The following is a 15,163-nucleotide window of genomic DNA, read 5'->3' as shown; positions in this document are numbered from 1 at the left end:
TTTCTTGACCCTTTTTTATTATTAATTTTTTTAAAAAAAGAAAAGATTGAACATAATACTTAAGCTCGGACCATGCTAGTTCATGCTTTAAGGGATAACGTGGTTAATAACGATGTTTTGAAAATATAAAATTAACTTGAAAAAAATAGTTAATTTATTATTAAATTTATTTTAAAATTAAAAATATCATGTTATCCTATATTAATTCCTAAAAACTAGAAAATATATTGAACTAATTGTTAAAATCCGAGCGGAATGAAAAAAAATAAAATTGATGCTAACTTCACCAAAAACGCGTTATTTTTTAATTCTTTTATAAAAACAAATATTTATAAACACGTGTATACGTAAAAAAAATATTTGTAAGCACATGAATATGAACACTGAAGCACCGTAAAAATACCTCAGATCTTTTGGAACAAAAACCCTAGATCTTGTAGATGTATAAGTAATTCCACGTCATTTTTGCTGGTGAGCAAATATTAAAAGAAAGTGCAAAAACTTCACTTGTTGATCATACTTGACAACACATATTTTTCTCTCTCTTGCTTCTTGTGCCAGGTGATTTTTAGCTGCTCACTTGCTCACTCTCAGCCGTAAATCTATTGTTCCTCTCCAGTGCGACAATGAGTGAGCCCCCACCATACCCGCAAATTGAACCAACTACCTTTGACCTGATTGCTGTGGGCACTGGTTTAGCAGAATGCATTGTTGCTGCTGCAGCTTCTGCTTCTGGAAAAACTGTCCTTCACCTTGACACTAACCCATTCTATGGGTCCCATTACTCCTCTCTCTCGGTCCCGGAACTCACATCTTTCCTTATTTCGAATTCTACACCTTCCTCACCACCATCTTCCACCTCAACCACAACTGACAGCCTTGATTACTCGATTGTAAATCTCACCACTCAGCCGGTATATTCAGACGTTGAAATTTCCTGTTTTTATCCTGAACTATTGGAAGAAAACTTACGGAAGTTCAATTTGGACTTATGTGGACCAAGGGTGTTATTTTGCGCAGACAAGTCAATTGATCTTATGTTAAAATCTGGAGCAAGTAATTATGTGGAGTTCAAGAGTATTGATGCCAGTTTTATTGGTGATGGGAATGGAAAGTTATGGAATGTGCCAGATTCCAGAGCTGCCATATTTAAGGATAAGAGTTTGACTCTGATGGAAAAGAATCAGTTGATGAGGTTTTTCAAGCTGGTGCAAGGGCACTTGGTTGCCACAGTGGCGGCGGGTTCTTCTGGTAATGATGGGAATGGGAATCATGAAGAGGAAGGTAAGACGAAGATTTCAGATGAGGATTTGGAGAGGCCATTTGTTGAGTACTTGTCAAAAATGCGGTTGCCTCCAAAGATTAGATCGTACAGACTGCTGTTGCCTTTCTCTATCAGTTAGCGAGAGTTTATTTGTTATTTGTGCGTTTTGTTTCCCTGTTTGGTCTAAAGTTTACTGGATTTTGGTTATCTCTGCTTGTCTGCAGGATTATTCTGTATGCTATAGCTATGGCAGATTATGATCAAGATGGCATGGGGGTTTGCCAAAATTTGCTCAAGACTAAAGATGGAATAGATCGTTTGGCTCTATACCAGTCATCAGTTGGGAGGTTAATTCTTGTTTATTCTGTTTTATAGTTAAGCAGTTATTCTCTGGTTTAAAATTTAGGTGGGTGCTATAGAGCTGCACTTGCGACTTGTATGATATCTTGATCAGAAACACATATTGCGTTAACTACAAGATTATATTATTTTTCCTTCCTCCAGTATTGAACACCACAGAAAGTGTAGGGTAGGAGCAGATAAAGAGGGAAAAAATGTTTTGAGTTCTAGTTCTGTACTGGCAACTAAAAATCTAACCTTGATTTATGGCTTGGAATGTTGTATTAGTTAAGCAATTTACATCGATTTGCTTTAAGTTTGTTGTTTATAATTCTTACTCCTTTCAGGTTTACAAATGCTTCCGGGGCCCTAATCTATCCCATTTATGGTCAAGGGGAACTGCCACAAGCCTTTAGCCGCCGCTCTGCTGTCAAAGGTTGCATTTACGTAAGTTCACTAAAAGAAACTGTGGCTTCTTTCTCTTGGTGAAATATGAACTATCATTTTTGGTTAATAGTTAGATCTGATATATTCTGTTTTGTCCATGTGTTGTGTAAGTAACTTGTTCCTAAATGTGATTGACACTGTTTGATCTGTTCTGCTGCTTTAGATACTTGGGTGTTATTTGATTTTCAGAAGAATGGTCACAGGCGTACTTGTGCTATTTTTTCCTTATATTTTGCGGGAACATAAAAAAATTGCAAATAATGTTTACCTATTATACTATAGAACTTTGTTATAAAGTGAACAAAAAGAGTTGTTGCTTTGTCAAGCTAACATGCTCACCTGCTTTCGAGACTTCTGTCATACAGGTTCTGCGAATGCCAGTGACTGCGTTACTTATGGAAAAGGTGCTAAAATATGCTTATAATGTTTAATACATGGACGACATAAAATGATACAGTCACCTGTTAGGGCAAATGAATTATCCTTCCTTAACTTTTTTTTCCAGGATAGTGGGAGTTACAAAGGTGTTCGATTGGCTTCTGGCCAGGACATATTTAGCCAGAAGCTGGTTCTGGATCCATCCTTTACACTTGCCTCACCATCAACCTCTCCATTGGATCTTCTGCATGAAAGTTTTAACTTTTTGAGCACCAGAGATGTTAAAGGGAAGGTGGCCAGAGGGATATGCATCACACAAAAGTCGTTGAAGCCAGATACATCAAATCTTCTGGTTGTTTACCCCCCTCAATGTAAGATCAGCATATAGTTTCATTTCTGTTCCTTATTGAGTTTATAGGAATCATACGGCTCAAACTTTTTATCCCTTTTGTCCAGCCCTGTACCCTGAGCAGATTACATCAATTCGAGCTCTCCAAATAAGTGGCAACTTGGCTGTTTGTCCTTTGGGCATGTGAGTTACCACCAGCCACTTTCTTTTATGTTTTTACTTTCCTTGACTTCTGATTCTACTGCTGAGTACCTGTTAGGACTGCATTTGTAACATGAGTAATCATGCAAGATCAACATGAAAAATATTAGGGAGACCTTGTCCTTGCTCACCCCATTCCTGGATTTATGTGGACTCTTTTGGAGAGGGTTCAAAATAACTAGTACATTAGAAATACATATATTAACCGTGACAAGTTGGAAAGGTAGCTAGTAGAAATTTCGAATCTCATTTTGTTGTCTTTTGAAACTTTTGTAGTGCTATTTCTATTTATCCTTTGAAATCCTGCTTCAATCAAAAGATTTTTGAGGTCTAGGATTATATCTAGCGAATGTCTTGTAGATCCTGCTTGGGATGAAAACCTTTACAAGGAGATAATAGACATCTAATTATGTTCTTCAAAATTTTTCCACAGCCGTAGCATCATTAAGGTGATAGTAATGGATGTCTTATTCTTTCATTGAGAACTACTACTTCCCATAGTACAATAACCCCCTGCCTCTCAAAAGAATATGAGATCCTTGAGTTAACAATTTCTCTGATTATTTGTTTCAGGTTTGTGCTCTATCTTTCAGCTTTGTGTGATGATGCCATTCAAGGGAAGAGGTTACTAAATGCGGCTATGAATGCCCTTCTGACTTTTCCTGATCCTGTAAATTCTGAAAGCAGTTCCACAGTTCAGAGTGAGACTAGTGAAGAGAAACCCACTGTCATTTGGAGCGGGTTGTATATGCAGGAGATGTCTACGGTGCTTCACGTCTTTAACTTTTTTCTTTTTGTCTCTTACTATTAGCATCTCATGTGTGCACATGCGCGCACTTGTGCTCATGCTCACAAGTGGGGGGTTATTAGAATTTGTGTTAAGAACTTGCGGTTTAGTTTTATCTTATGTCTTGGTAGTTTCAAGTTAAGCTTACACTAAGTTCACATGTGGGGCTTAATACATAGGGTGCCTCATCATAAACGCTTAAGGTTACTTCTCTTCTGTCACGTGCCTGCCTATCTGGAGTTTTAGAACCTGATGACTGCTGCCTTGGTGTTCCCCTCTTCTTCCTCTCTTGAATCTCCCTCCCTCCCTTCAATTTATTCTCTAGATTTTATTGAATTTCTTCCTCGCATGTTCCAGCTGCCTCTATTTTCTTCTTCCTGTACTTGTTTTGGGTAGTTGGAGTCCATCAAAGTTGTCTCAGTACGTCAGTTAAGAGTCCCTTTAGTTCAACTATGAGCTGTTGCTCAATGATCTCCTGCTTCATCCTTCTTTTTTCTGCTAGTGTCATCAGTCAAATCAATCCCCAACTCACATTAGAGACCAGCCTCGATTCATTTTAACTTTCTTAACTAGATCCTATGATCATTTTTAAGCTGAGTGAATGGATGTGCTTTAATGGTTTCAATAGGTTATATTAACTCTTCCTTGCTTAATTCCTGTAAATCTATGACCTTGAGTTGGATTGACTTTCTTTTATTAAATGTTGCTCGAGTAAATATGTAGCGTAGTTGTTATTGCTGTTTATTTTTTTTGGACCTCCCATTTTAGCAGCAGTCTAAGCAATGCTTCCTTTTGCTCTGAAATGGCTATCAGGTGTAAATCTGATACTTTATAACTATTGTTGCTCAGATTTAGTGAAACTCAGAACTGGTGCATGATAGATTGATTTTTTACTGTTTGAACAAGAAACATGGTGCTGGATGTGTAATTTTTTTGGAAAGTGAGGTATATAGATGTGCATGCATTTAGGTTGATATTGGTATGCCATCTCTTTTGTTTCAGAGTCAATTTGATTCTATCAACTTTGCTCCCATGCCCGATGGAAATCTGAATTACAACGATATATTAGATGCAGCTTTGAAGGTATGTTATCCTCTATTTAACGTTTATGATGCTTCAGGTTCCAATATCCTAAATGCCTAATTTCTGTATATCATCACTTGAGTGTATACCTGTTTTCTCTTTTATGTCTCATCCAACAAGTTGTTAAATAGGAAAATTAATGTCATTGATTCAACAACCACAAGCCAATATGCATGCTTACTAGATCACATTGTATACTCACAGATGTCTCTCGTTGATTGTTTCATGATCTCTTTTGTTTCCTCTTGCCCGTTATGTGATTAGTCATCGTTCAGTGACACTTGAGAGTTTTTCATTCTTTTTGGCCGACTGAGAATTCAATACTAGTGCTTCTACTTGACAGCTCTTTCAGGAGATGTATCCAAATGAAGAAAATTTCCCAGAGACAACTCCACCTGAGAATTCCGAGGATGATATTGGACTTACTCTAGAGACCTAGATATAATGCTGGACTGGATCAGTTTGCTAATTATGCTGCTGTATTCAATCACTTCCCTATCTCAGCCAGCAGTTATCCGGGCATTATGCACCTGGTGCGTTGTAGTTGTGGTGGCATCGAGTGGTTTATGAAGCTCTATGCATATTTGTTAAAGCAGTTGAGGGGAAAACAAATGTGATGCTACTACACACGTTTCCTGTTTTGAGAACTTCAAAAATTCAGAGATGCTTGGTTTTTCAAGCAACTATTTGTTGTAAAACATGAAAAAACTCATCAGAGAGATCACTGTTACATGAAAACTTGATGATAGAGTTAAAATACTTCTTTGTAAACATGACAAATGAATCCGTATCAGTGGAAATATGTTGATTTCAACAATTATTAGCTTGCTCGTTATCTTTGTTCTTTGATCCATTGACATCATATCATGCACAGCCCGCCCTGAGATTTAAGTTGTGGTGAGCAAAGCACAGCCCTTTAACACAGCACTTTGACTACAGGAAAGCGAAAATCTGGCCAACAGGTGCTAACCCGAGTACAGGTATTTTTCATTATCGTGATCTCGTATTCATTCTAAAGACCTTCAAATTTGAAAATTTTCTTGTTAGGATTTTATCAGTGGATAAGCCAAGCACCTAACAGAAAAGAAGGGCAGGAGACGCAGCACAAAATAACATGAAAATATGTATACACATAAAAAATAAAGAAAAAAAGACAATTTACATATTTTGCTATCTGTGTATGATTGTTCAGCTTTTGTCGTCTGAAAAGCCAAGCCAACTAGATAAAAGAGAATCATGCAAAGATAATACAAACAATTTTTGTTCTGCTGCTTCATTCAATTCACTCCATCTGCCCAAGTGGGAACTAGGCTGGTGATAGATATGGAAGGATATTTGGCAAACTGTAATTGGCCAAAGATGTCATACCACCGAAATGACATTGTTTTGTGAATCCAAGGTGTGCAGCATTCCATGAAATTGAAATCCATTCAATCTTGCTTTGTGTATATGTGTTTGTTTTTATTTCAATCTTGACAAAAGAGAGGACATTGTAGTTTTTCAGGTTCTAGAGCTTTTTAATTACTCCCATTCTGTTCATTGGTCAGGATTTTTTTTTTTATTTCTTCAGACTACTTGAAGATGCAGTGATGATACTTAAGTGGGTGCTTTCGTGTAGGAAATTGGGTGTCTAGTTATGATTTGAGAGATTTGTGTGGTTTGCTTTTGACAAGTTCTTGATCATCCTTTGTTTGGAATTGGTTTGAATTTCAATTTATTTGTTCATAAAAGTAAAGAGCGTGATCTAATGAACCAATTTTGAGTGATCCTATAGAATTCTTGTGTTTTAAGCTGAGATTATACAATTGATTTTTTTGACTTCTAACTTTTCCAAACAAGAAAAATGGCTCGATAGTTTCACTTGCAACAATTTTTATGTTCAGACAAGCTGAAAAAGAAATGTGGAAAAACTCCATTGTTGATGGTACTTGATGAGACTGATTTTTCTTGTTTCCATGTGATTTGGAGCTACTCCATTGCTTATTTGCGGCAGCTAATCTACTGTCCCTCTCTTGTGCTTCCATGGGTGAGTTGGCCACTCTACCCACGAATTGAAGCAACCAACTTTGACCTGATTGCCATGGGCACTGCTTTACCACAATGAACCATCGCTGCTATAACTTCTGCTTGTGGAAAAACTGTCCTACTTGACTCTAGCCCCTCCTTTGGGTCCCATTACACCTCTCTCCCCATCCCCAAACTAGAATTGTTCCTTAATTCCAATTTAAAACGGCCATATTTGTGCCATTGTGGTTAAAGGTCATGATTACTAAGATCATAAATCTCATCACTCGGCCCGTTTATTCAGATGTTGAGATTTCATGTTTTTTACTCCTGAATAATTGGAGAACTAGCGACAGTTCTATTGGGGGTTTTGTGTAGAAGACAAGTCTCTTGACCTAATGTCACGATTTCAAGTACACAAGTATGATGAGTTTGAGAGCGTTGATGCAAGTTTTGTTGGTGATGAGAATGGCTAGTTATGCAATGTGCCAGATTCGAGAGCTACTAGGGTGACAGATAAGAGATTGAATTCAATGGAGAAGAATCAATTAGTGGGTTTTTTTTTTATTTGGAGCCATTTTATGCCAGATTTTGGAAGCAAAATAACATGAAAGACAGGCAAGCATGTGAGCAAAACTATGCTAGAATCAATAAGCTGGGATCAGAAACTAAAATTGAATCAATCACCAACATTCTACCAACAGCATGGGTTGCTATAGGCAGTTCAATGCACTTTGAACCTCATTTTCTGTTGGCAATAATAAACATGGTGTTTTGTCCATCGGCATGATTCGACTTTATAACAATTTAGGTTAAATGGGGGAGAAATGGAAGACTCACAATTTACAAATTCATTTTTGCTCTTTGAATTTCCTATCCTAAAAAAGAAAAAGTGTGGGGGTCAGAATCATGGGGCCCTTCCAACCTAAGAGAACAATGAGTAAAGACTGTGGTCCTCTCCAATGTCACCACAGCATGCAAATTGCTTAACATCTAAGCTATATCCCCAGCAGGAACCTGAAGACATCACTCAGTGAGATAACCCCTTCTACACGCTTGCTGCCAGCTTCCACAATCAAAAGCCTCCTAACCCCTGAAAAGACCACGCAACAAAGCAATTAGAAAACGTGTTACTAATCCAGACCACGAAGTCAGAACTACTTGAGGTGGAAAGTTGATGTAGAAAAAAAAATCATATTGCTGTAAGAGTACCGGGATTTGCCAAACGCTCCATCACTTTGTGTAGAGAATCAGTCCGCAAACACATCTGACATCTCTGTCCATTGTAGAATGCATTTGAAGAATTTGCATTCTGACCCAATTGCAGAGCCTAAAAGGGTATGCAAGAGAAGATTAATACAGTAAGTTCATGCCATGCATGTTTTATTCAAAAATGCAGTTTACTTTATCACTTCCAGTCATTTATCTTCTCCTGATTTAGTTGAATGTATTTATTGTTTCACAAGTGGATATTCATGTACAGAGCTGCGGATTGGTTCAGACCATTGCAAGAATGTGCATACAACTGCATGTAAATAGAGCTCAAAGTAATCAAAACTAATTACCTGATGAATACTTATTTCATCGAGATGAATTTGTGCATAGGCTTTATCTTTTGCCAAAGCAGTGATATCACTGTCAAAGAAACAACAAACTTAAGTCAAAGTTGGCTTAACCTGCAATTCAACAATAAAAAAGATCCAAAACATGCAAGCACATGCACTCACAGATGCACGAGTTACCTTCGAGAATATACATCCAGCAGTGAATCGTTATCATTTACAATTGGTATTGAACTGACATTGGCTGTATCAGGAAGGTATTATAGCACAAGGTTAGGAGAGTTTAAAGAAGATCAATCAGCAATATGCACACTCAGAAACAGATAGAAGAGGACAGTTGAAGCTTGTGGTAATCTTTTGATGTGTGAATTACCTTGAGCCAACAAAGACAGAGCAGCACCGAGAGAAGCATTTGGTCTCAACATTGCAAATGGCCGTCTGTTTGGTTCCCCAATTTTTGGAACCCATGTACCCAAAGGAATTGAACAAATTGGCTGTTGAAGAATGGGTAAGGAGCCAGCAGAATGTCTGAAATACCTGCATATACCTGACAATTAGGTCCATGTGTTAGCAACAAGTTAAACATCCTCAAGCATCAAACCAAGAAAGCTTACATTTTAGTATTCCAGACAGGGAAGCAAGATGAAGTAGCTGTGGAAATGAGCCATCCTGAGAAGCAGAATGAATAATGGGAACTGTTGATACGCTGTTTTGCAAAATTTTCAAAGAAACATCTTTCATCGAATCATATGGCCCTGCCTGCATATTAAACAAGTGGAGGCTAATAATTACTGGCATAGCAGATTGCAACACCAGAATAAGAAATCAATAAAAGTACAGAAATGGTTCTACATCTGAAGCAGCTCATTTGCACCATCTGATTCACAAAATTCAATACAGGTGACTTCAAGCAGCATTGCCCTAATCTAAAAGGAGCATTTCAACCCATTTGTTGTTGCAGATCATATGGAACCAAGTAAGGTGCTAAAAGAATTCAACATTGAAAACAAAAATTATTTTCCAAGCAACCATTTCCCCAAGTGTATTTGCCATTCTATGTGCCCATAAGAGCAAGATATACAATCATACATGAAAAGCCCAACATGTAAGATACTCAAATAAATGACAAATAATGGCTGAGAGATTATTTTGGATTCTAAAGAATATTAGCAATGCATCAGAAGAAACACTAACATGGATCAGATGTTTAGAGTATGCTCTCCCACTACCATCAATCTGTCTGTTGAGATGCATTTTTCCTTCCTTCCAAGCAGATATAGTATGTGTCTCTAATTCTTCCTCCGTCAGATTAGATCCATGAGTTCCAAGCTGAAATTGCGAGGTTCATAAATGTTAAACCGAGAGACACAAATGCCAAACATGTACAATAGCAAAACAGTTAAATATACTCTAGGAACTTAACTAGTCCTTCATTTCTTACATGGACAAATGTAAAAGAATAAGCACATTAACAACACATCCAAAGACAGCGTCCTTAATTTACAATGCCTGCATGTGCTTGTGTACATCCACATGAATGCACATGTTTTGTGATACCTTTGAAAACATGCAATTGAAGACATGTAGACAAGTACATAAACTCTAGGAACTTAACTAGTCCTTCGTTTCTTACAAGACAAAGGTAAAGACACAAGTAGATTAACAACAATTACAAAGACAGATCCTTAATTTAAAATGAATGCACATATTTTGCGATAACTTTGAAAACATGCAATTGAAAACACAAGACAAGACTTTAGTGATCATGCACGAAATGAAGACATAAAAAAACTAATAAGCATGTAAATGTAACCATTTTTCTTTAAAGCCTATGTTATGATTGCTTAGTAGTGTGGGATTGTGATGCAAATGACTTGATTTCTTGGAGAGTTTTCGCAGGCAGCCAAGTCAAAATTCAATTTCTTCAGTTATTTCTCTTAGCAAAACAAGAATAGGTTTCTTGTAATTGATAAGAGAATGTACAGCGATTCATTTGCCAAAACTCATGATGAATCTAATCAGCACTAAAACAGACAATGCAGCTAAAGAAGAAAATAGCACTAGCAGTTACTGTTTTTCCTGCGAATTGTATCTTCCAATCCTAAGTGTTTATTTTGGGTATTTATATAACAACCATAACTCCTAGAGGGAACGCAGACTTAATTAAGTTATCAGTCTAGTCCCTTATCTACATACAGCATTTTTTCTCTTCAGTATATTGCAATTTCACTTAAAAGCATCATGGATCATATTAGCATTGGAAAAGAAGTGCCAAAATACACACCTCCCTCAGAATCAAGATGAAGTCCAACGCAGTAAGCACTCCAACAAACTGGCCCTTGCAAAAGTCCCAGAGAGGAGCCATAGGGATGCCCTAAAATTGGCTCAAGTCAGCAAGAGAAATCTGAGCTAATATCAACTACTATAAATGTAGCAGTAGCATATTGAATCGACAGAAAAGCCCATAGGGCCAATAGTTCCAGAAATCATTATAAAATAGAAAAATAAGTTACACAATATGCCTAGGTAGAAAGGATTAGTTTCACATTCATTAGCAAGAACATTATCTTGCTGCATGTTTTCAGCTTATGTCTGTCTGTGTTTGCATGCATAGTGGAGATTCACCTGTTCATAGAGAATATGAAAGGCTTGCTTCACAGGTAGAGTAACATCCAAGGCAATAACCTGAAAAGTAAGACAGAACAAGGAACAGATGACCCTCCCGGTTGTGGTTGAAAACATAGAGAATGAGAGTACAATTAGTTCCTGAAGAAGGTAAAGCATTCAAACCTTGCCTGACTCTGGAAGCAACTCATATGCAGTATGTGTGGACAAGAAAGCAGAAATACGATGACGAGAGACCTCCAACTCAGTTGCTGATATCCCTTGGATTACTTCCTGAAAAGTACGAACTAACAGAGTGACCAACTCTGCCCTGAAGGAATACACAGGAAGCATCTAGCATAAAATAATTAATAATCTCAACAAGATTCGTCGCCTTTTCTGTATCATGATTTCAAGAGATGAACAAACTTAAGCAGCTCAATGTCATACTCATTCCCAAATTTGCCATTTTGTCCTTTCCCCCAGGTTAAAATATTCTCAATTCACAAATTTGCTATTCTGCTTCATTTCCAGCTCCAACCTATTTCTCTCTTGTAATAACCCCAGAAAGGAAATTTAAATAAGTCTTTTCAGGTAAAAAAAACAAAGAGGGCTGAAAAAAGAAACAAGGGGGGTAACAGTTGCTGTTTCTTTATTTAAGATGATTCATCTGCCTCATATTTATCTACTTTGGGCCTCCCTACTGATATGTTTACATTCCCCTGAGGCAATACAAAAATAATCCATACATGCAATTCTGAATTGAATCTTGTCTATGAAGAACAAACAAGAGATGCAACAGCACAGATGAAACACAACGTGGATGCACATAAACGGAGGTCTAAGATTGAGAAGGTGCAATTGCTGCTAAAATTCAAAGAAAAAATGGCTACTCCCAAGCATTGCCATGAGGATGGTGCTTAGAAAATAAGAACACACACTATGAGATACAACAGCCAAATATCTGGGCTTAAAAACTGGTCTGAAAGCGACTGTTAATGTCAAAGCTGAAATGTATCTTACCGGGCAAACAGAAACATCATCCAGCTCCATGTTGGATCTCCCAGGTGTCTCGGAATTAAGTATTTGTGGAGGATCCTCAGTTAAGACAACAGTATTTACCACCCCATAAGGCCCATCAACAAAGGATAGCTGGTCATCAACCCGCCATTGTCCATCTACACGGAACTTGAACTGTGTGCAAAAATGACAACGATTTTGAAAGTAGCAGAGATGTTAGAAATTCACATTCCTTAATTGTTGATGAGAACATTAGTTAGGAAAAATAGCACACATAGATGCACCAAACAGAGAGCACTTTAACATTCTATCTCATTCCTACAAACATTAACATATTAAAAAGGAGAATGAAGACCCTGCAATGGTTACAGAAAGCCAGTAGTTTGTATGGTTCCTTTTTAGCTTAGCCTAAAGCAGATTCAATCTCTTAAAAGACTAAAAAAATAACATTACTAACTTAACTGACTTCTAAAATCGAGAGCAATTTGAATATGAGATGTCAACCGAATCAGATTAATCGTCTAAAAATATTCTGAGAAGGCAACAGATAGAGCCAGTCAAAAACCACATGCTAATGCAAAATGCATATGTTAGTGGCCGTAAAAACTTGAACAAGCTCAGTTTTCTATTATGACAATAATCTTGATGTCAATGTAAAAACCAATGGATTATGTCCCAAAGCTTAACCTTGTGAAGGGAAACGTTGAGAAAACTCCATAGTCATAAATCATTTACGTTCCATTGGGATGATTCTCTTTAAAGATGGCTCCTTTCTGAGTGATAGCCTAAGGCCAACTCCACTATAGCTTTCATTGCCATGTTCCATTGTTACATTTTAAAAATAATTTATTGCCAACATTTCTATCACTCCATTTTGATGGCTTACAAGATCAAAAGGCTCATAAATTATTATAGATAACTAACAAAGTTATGAAATATCTTTGTACAGCATAAGCACATTGATTAGTTATTAACATAAATTCAAGTTACTTTCCTTTCAACCCTAAAAACTTACATAATTATATAATGCAACAAAAGATTCCCACAAATGCCAACTACAAAGTCATCATCACAGGCATAACTGTTAAACATGCTTTACTAGCTGAGTTGGTTTAACGTACCTGATGCAATCCAGGCACTAAGCTAACAACAATTTGAAATACATTAGGGCTCCCCTCCACCAAGGACATGGGTAAAAGATCAATCCACCTGCCCAAATTACAACTCAATTAGACACCCACGTCACACCAAAACACAAACCAAAAAAACCCTTAAAAGTTATGAAAATAGAACACATTATCAATAACAGAACTAAAAGCCATTTGTAAATTCGCTACCACAAAAAGAATAATATTCTTGGTGATCATCACAAAAATCTGGTCAATTTAGAAACTTACCTAGTAAAGGTACCAGAGATAGACACTTCTCCCCCTCCATAAGGCCAAACGAAGCGCACCGGAATTACTCCACTATTATCATGGCCAGAACTGGAACCAGAACCAAACATTTTCCGTCCAAAAAATAATTTATATAAATACACTCAATACTTGACACACCACCAATCAACAAAATCTCAATTCTAGCAAAATCACTCCAAGAGAAACCACAATTCAAATAACTATATTTTTCATTTCCCCAGTTCCCAACAAAAACTATAAAATCTAACCAACACCCGCGTGGGATCCTCTACAATTTAGCAGAGGACCCCTTATTGCTTATACATCCAAAATTCAACAAATAGAAGAAATTTAAAACAACACTACAAATTATCAAACCCCAAAAACCCTTAATGTTAATCAACAAAAATGATTAAACTTTAGTACCAAAACTCCACAATTTTCAACATGCAAGCATGAAACACTAACCAAATCAAAATCCCACCACTCTTATCTTCTTTACATCAAAGATTCAAACTCAAAAAGTCAACAAATCAAACGGCCACAAAACCCCCCACCAAAAACCAACAAAATCATTCACACAGCATCAACCTCTGATCTGTGTAAAGATTGAAACTTTTTAGCTAAATCGGATTCAGGAGACTAAATTAAGAATACCCGGATGGAGAATTGAACGATAAAGTAAGGTTTTTGTGGCTAATTTAGAGATTCAATTGAAGGGTTGGAGGGGGGGGAGAGGAAAAATCCCTAATTTTGATAAAGAAAAATTGGCATTGTTGGATCTCAAAAAATAAAAGATGGGTTTTTTCATTCATCCATTTTCATTTATATTTTTTGTGGTGAAATTTTGGAGTGAGGAGAGAATCTATCTGGTGATTGAAGAACAGAAGCAGAACACAAGCTCTCTCGCACACAAAAACAAAATAAAGCAGAAAGAAAGCGATGAGTTGCAATAATAGTAATATTTAATGATTGCGGTAAAATCTACAGAGAATTAATGGTTAAAAAATAATTTAATATGTGTGGGTATTTGTCATTTTGTGATTGTGTCTTTTCTTATTCTCCTAGTTATTAAACAAGACGGGCCTGCTGGGTAGGCCTACATATACATAAAAAATAGAGAAAGAATTTATTCAATGTAGCCTAACTAAAAACTTTGATTCACATGAGATTCTAGATAACTCAAATCAATTTTTTTTATGTATTTTTTAAAAATAATTTTATTTTAATTTTTTTAAAAAAAATTAAATTAACTTGAATTAATTGTTAAGATTGATCTCCGAGCTAAATTTAATAATTATGTTTATTCTGCTTATTCTATGTCAATTAAGATATTGTTTATATTTGAGAATTGTTATTACCACCTAACTCTAACTCTAGCTAAGATTCAAAAAAAATCTAGTAGGAGTTGAAATGTTTTTATTTATTTTTTAAAAAATGAAACCAATATTGTTTTTATTTCAAAATAATAAAGTGAAATAAAGTTGTTTTAGTTTATTCAAGTTAATGCAGATTAATATACTAAATTCATAACCTGAATCATGAGCTGAATAACTTTGATTTAAGGTTTTAAATACTCTTTATATAAGTTTTCTTGTATTAAAACTAAACATTTTCTTGATTTGGTATTAGATTGGTTATCCATATTTGGGTTTTACATGTTGATTATGATTTATTCTCTTACAACATCTAATTGAATATGAGCCAGGGATGATAACATTAAAAATA

General features: G+C 36.3%; 2 protein-coding genes across 3 annotated transcripts; one reads left to right on the top strand and one right to left on the bottom strand.

Moving 5' to 3' along the window:
• The first annotated feature begins 403 nt into the window (after positions 1 to 403).
• LOC118047653 (rab escort protein 1) lies at positions 404 to 5,675 on the top strand. The gene is made up of 9 exons (XM_073409023.1): positions 404 to 1,369; positions 1,489 to 1,611; positions 1,951 to 2,050; positions 2,416 to 2,454; positions 2,556 to 2,799; positions 2,885 to 2,960; positions 3,552 to 3,744; positions 4,768 to 4,848; positions 5,192 to 5,675. Exons 1-9 carry the CDS (start codon positions 627 to 629, stop codon positions 5,285 to 5,287), a joined length of 1,695 nt encoding a protein of 564 aa, XP_073265124.1. The 5' UTR covers positions 404 to 626; the 3' UTR covers positions 5,288 to 5,675.
• A 1,819-nt stretch (positions 5,676 to 7,494) lies between these two features.
• LOC118047651 (sucrose nonfermenting 4-like protein) lies at positions 7,495 to 14,393 on the bottom strand. Of its 2 annotated transcripts, none has more exons than XM_073409024.1 (13): positions 13,436 to 14,393; positions 13,160 to 13,247; positions 12,042 to 12,212; positions 11,205 to 11,372; positions 11,040 to 11,099; positions 10,699 to 10,788; positions 9,609 to 9,743; positions 9,029 to 9,173; positions 8,788 to 8,961; positions 8,595 to 8,658; positions 8,418 to 8,487; positions 8,065 to 8,182; positions 7,495 to 7,945 (listed from the first exon to the last, which is right to left on the bottom strand). In XM_073409024.1, the coding sequence occupies exons 1-13, from the start codon at positions 13,543 to 13,545 to the stop codon at positions 7,851 to 7,853; spliced, it is 1,488 nt and encodes a 495-aa protein (XP_073265125.1). In that variant the 5' UTR covers positions 13,546 to 14,393; the 3' UTR covers positions 7,495 to 7,850. The 2 variants fall into 2 exon arrangements, with proteins under 2 accessions (XP_073265125.1, XP_034912890.1); XM_035056999.2 differs by having other exon boundaries at positions 11,205 to 11,312; positions 13,436 to 14,391.
• Positions 14,394 to 15,163: the final 770 nt, after the last annotated feature.

The sequence above is a fragment of the Populus alba genome, chromosome 5 (genome assembly GCF_005239225.2).
Source record: "Populus alba chromosome 5, ASM523922v2, whole genome shotgun sequence".
Taxonomy (NCBI): domain Eukaryota; kingdom Viridiplantae; phylum Streptophyta; class Magnoliopsida; order Malpighiales; family Salicaceae; genus Populus; species Populus alba.
The sequence above is the reverse complement of the archived record's forward strand: the minus strand, read 5'-3'. Positions and strand labels throughout refer to the sequence as shown.

What these genes read in the sequence shown, in the direction of transcription:
- LOC118047653 (XM_073409023.1), top strand. Translation starts at nt 627, where the DNA reads ATGAGTGAGCCCCCACCATACCCGCAAATTGAACCAACTACCTTTGAC. An exon ending in CTGTCAAAGGTTGCATTTAC is followed by an intron (nt 2,051 to 2,415) that starts GTAAGTTCACTA and finishes TCTGTCATACAG; the next exon opens with GTTCTGCGAATGCCAGTGAC. An exon ending in GGTTGTTTACCCCCCTCAAT is followed by an intron (nt 2,800 to 2,884) that starts GTAAGATCAGCA and finishes CCTTTTGTCCAG; the next exon opens with CCCTGTACCCTGAGCAGATT.
- LOC118047651 (XM_073409024.1), bottom strand. Translation starts at nt 13,545, where the DNA reads ATGTTTGGTTCTGGTTCCAGTTCTGGCCATGATAATAGTGGAGTAATT. An exon ending in ATGATGTTTCTGTTTGCCCG is followed by an intron (nt 11,373 to 12,041) that starts GTAAGATACATT and finishes ATTTTATGCTAG; the next exon opens with ATGCTTCCTGTGTATTCCTT. An exon ending in TCTGTCTTTGTTGGCTCAAG is followed by an intron (nt 8,659 to 8,787) that starts GTAATTCACACA and finishes TTCCTGATACAG; the next exon opens with CCAATGTCAGTTCAATACCA.